The 3,333-nt window shown below is 33.8% G+C and overlaps 1 protein-coding gene across 1 annotated transcript; it reads left to right on the top strand.

Annotated features, from left to right (window-relative positions):
- Window positions 1–304: 304 nt before the first annotated feature.
- Window positions 305–2,252, top strand: LOC105785387 (ATP synthase subunit delta', mitochondrial). The gene is made up of 2 exons (XM_012611465.2): window positions 305–748; window positions 1,939–2,252. The coding sequence occupies exons 1-2, from the start codon at window positions 488–490 to the stop codon at window positions 1,987–1,989; spliced, it is 312 nt and encodes a 103-aa protein (XP_012466919.1). The 5' UTR covers window positions 305–487; the 3' UTR covers window positions 1,990–2,252.
- Window positions 2,253–3,333: the final 1,081 nt, after the last annotated feature.

Raw genomic sequence — 3,333 nt, 5'->3', positions numbered from 1 at the left:
CGTAGATTAAAACAAATCTTTTTCAGAAAACTTACTTTTGGTTTCAAAAATAAAGTTTCTTTTGAAAAAACCAAAACAATTAATATAGATTGTGTTTGTTTACTTGTAAAAATAAAAGGGCCTTTTTTAAGGTTTGTTTGGCTAAAAATAGTTTCCCATCCTAAACCTTTTACAAAACATGGAAAAATAAATGTTTATTTTACGAAAATGTTTACAAATTTTATTTTGGTAAGACCTTTTTCAAAGATTTTCCCTTCACCAGTAAACTTAACCTGATGCCTCTTCCCTTCCCCCTTCCCCCTTCCCCCTTCCCCCTTCCCCCATCCTTGTCACCCTGATCTACTGCTTGCCGTTAGCCCGCAGCGGTTTCAAAAATACAAAGTACCAAAACAAAAAAGAGTGAAGAAAGAGACTGAACGACCCCTCTTCTCAGACGCTGTCTCTGACCTTGCAATAGCCGAGCGATCACCACCAACTCCCTCCCAGAATGTTGCGTCCAGCATCAATGCTATTGGCCCGTCGACCCATTTTGGCAGCAAGGGCTCGATCGTTCTCCACTGATCTGCCAGCGGCTCCCTTTGCGGATGCCACGTTTACGGAGGCGTGTTCTAAAGTGATCCCCAATATGGAACCTCCTAAAACTCCTCTCTCTTTCATGCAACCTCATCCTCCCACTCCTTCCTCCATTCCTTCCAAACTCACTGTCCATTTCGTCCTTCCTTATGCTTCTGAGTTGGCCACCATAGAGGTAACATTTGGGTTTTTTTCTTTAAATTCTATTTGGGATATTTCCGATTTGTCTTCAATTCTGTTTTCTGGGATTAGGATTGTGGAAATGAATATTTTCATGCTATTATCTGGTACAAGGCAAAATGTCAAACCTTTATTTTTTATTTTTGCTAAAATTATGTTAGTTGTTTTTTCGATAGAATGCAATGCCAATTACTTTTATTTTGTCTTCTCTGTTTGTAATGGTGATTGTCTGAATGGGTCTATAATTGTACGGCATTACTGTTGATTTCAAACATTTACCCTATACAACTCCTATTGATGAATTTATTTGATAATGATACCATTCAATGCAGTCTTTAAATCGGGTTACAAATTCTGAAACAAAATTAAATTCCCTGAAAGACAAGACAACCAACTGTGGTATTGCACTGCAATTTAGAGTGTATTCGTATTACCTTTACTGATTTTCATATTCAGAAACTGATTATAGGATATCTTTTAGGCTTTTAGCTGCAGCTCATTTATCCCAAAAGAAAGATTTGTTTTCATATTTGTTGTCTATTTCTTGTCAATGCCAATTCTGCTACTCCTTTTAGATGAAAAAGTTAATGGCCATATCAGGATTATTTGATTGTGAGTTCATTGGGAATGCACTTAAAAATGCAGTGACATTGATAACTAGTGTCCTTAAAATCCTTGAGTAGACAAATAGAGAGTGAGGGTTGTATTTTTATTAGCATTTGCTATCCTACTTTACTTCATGCACTTGCACGCCTTGCCGTCATGATATTTCTAAGCATTCACTCGGAAACCTGGAGCATTTGTGTTGGAAAGTTGGATTTGCTTATAAAAAACTTATGTGTTCATATTTTAGTTCCACAATATTCCTTATTATGCTTTATATATTTTTATTTAATTTTCAAAAGCATTTGCCTTGCTCTGAATTTTGGACATCGAATGGAACCTCATAATTTTGCACAAAGATAATTAATTTCAGCTCATGGGCATAGATTGGTAATGAGGGAAAAGATGTAATTCTAAAGGATTGCACCTAACTACCAAAACTACTGTCTATCTATCACTTAGATTTGTTCCTTGAAGGATGATGATAATACTGATACTTGATCAAGTTTGCCAATCCTTGCTATGATTTGATTCCACTATTCAAACATTTTTCTTCCATTCTTTCTTTATTTCTTTTGATAGGTTCCAACACCAAAGGCCACTAAGAAATCTCCTAATATTCTCAAAATGTAATTCTAGCGATATCTATCCCTTCCTTTTAAACAGGTCACTCAAGTGACAAAGTTAATTGTTGAAGGTTTTTTTGCATAAATACACTTTTTATTTTTAAGGGGAAAGGGGTAAGAGATTAATTCAGAGATCAAACTTGAGACCAATGTCAACTGAAGACTTGATATTAAATCCTTTGTCACTCCACTAGTGTTTATTTATGTTCTACTCTTTGTGTTTTGGTATGGGTTTGCCTATGAAAATTGAAATAAGAATGCAACTTTTCATGGTGCCTTTGCCAAGTAGGAAAAACGTAGAGTGTATGAAGGAAAATAATGGATAATATAGTCTTTTATGAATTAGCTTGGTTATTATCAGCTTCTTGTGTTACTAGAAATATGTTCCTCCATTGGTAATTAATAATTTAATAGGATAGGATGTTTAAAAGTGGAGATGTTTTGATTTGTTGAGTTTAGTTATGCAAATGTTACAAATATGATATTGTGATTCCAAGATTTTGAGTATTGTTGTATGAAAATGAATATTTATAAATAAATCATTGCAATATATGTAAAAATAATGTAAAATATAAATTTAATAGATATAAAATAAGCTCAATTAAACAATGAAAAAATAATAAATTCTCAAATGTATGTTTAATTTAAATTAGTTTTTATAAAATATTTTCAGGAAACATACCAAACAATAGAAAATATTTTACACAGATTCATTCAAACACAAAAAAATATCAAGATTTTCAGAAAAGTAAGTCATGTTTCAGAAATTATTTTCAATCAAACAAACGGGCCCATAGTTTTTGAACACAATTAGAATAATTTCAGGCCACTTACACTTTTGAAAGCCATAGCGGTTAGCAATAATCTGACAATTACCTATCACTTACTGAAAACGAAGAAACTTAAAAGAGTTTGGCTTTGCCTTTGTCCTTGCTAGAAGATGGTCGAACTGGTCGTAACAAACAAACAGATTACTAACAGAGCATAGAAATTTCACACATGCAAGCGAACCTAGCTTTTCGGACGATCAACTTTAACAAGACGGAGACTTACCAGGATTGCTACTAACAGAAACTAGAATAGAGACTTTGATGGCAGAATTTTCAGTGAAGAATTACATAGAATTAATGGTCGTCTTTATAAACCTAAAGTCCTAGATATCTTTGGATACCCTATCTGACTTAGGAAAGTTGTTACTTGCATGTAAAGTATTCCTAGATACACTAAATCACTTTTTCCTAATTTGAGTCTAATTGTATCTTTGACCGGCAAACCCAGTTTGCAACTCAATTGGTGAACCCAGTTCGCAACTTACCTAGCGAATCTAATTCACCACATATATTGGCAAACC

The sequence above is a fragment of the Gossypium raimondii genome, chromosome 11 (assembly GCF_025698545.1).
Source record: "Gossypium raimondii isolate GPD5lz chromosome 11, ASM2569854v1, whole genome shotgun sequence".
In the NCBI taxonomy this organism is placed as follows: domain Eukaryota; kingdom Viridiplantae; phylum Streptophyta; class Magnoliopsida; order Malvales; family Malvaceae; genus Gossypium; species Gossypium raimondii.
This window is presented reverse-complemented; position numbering and strand designations above follow the sequence as displayed.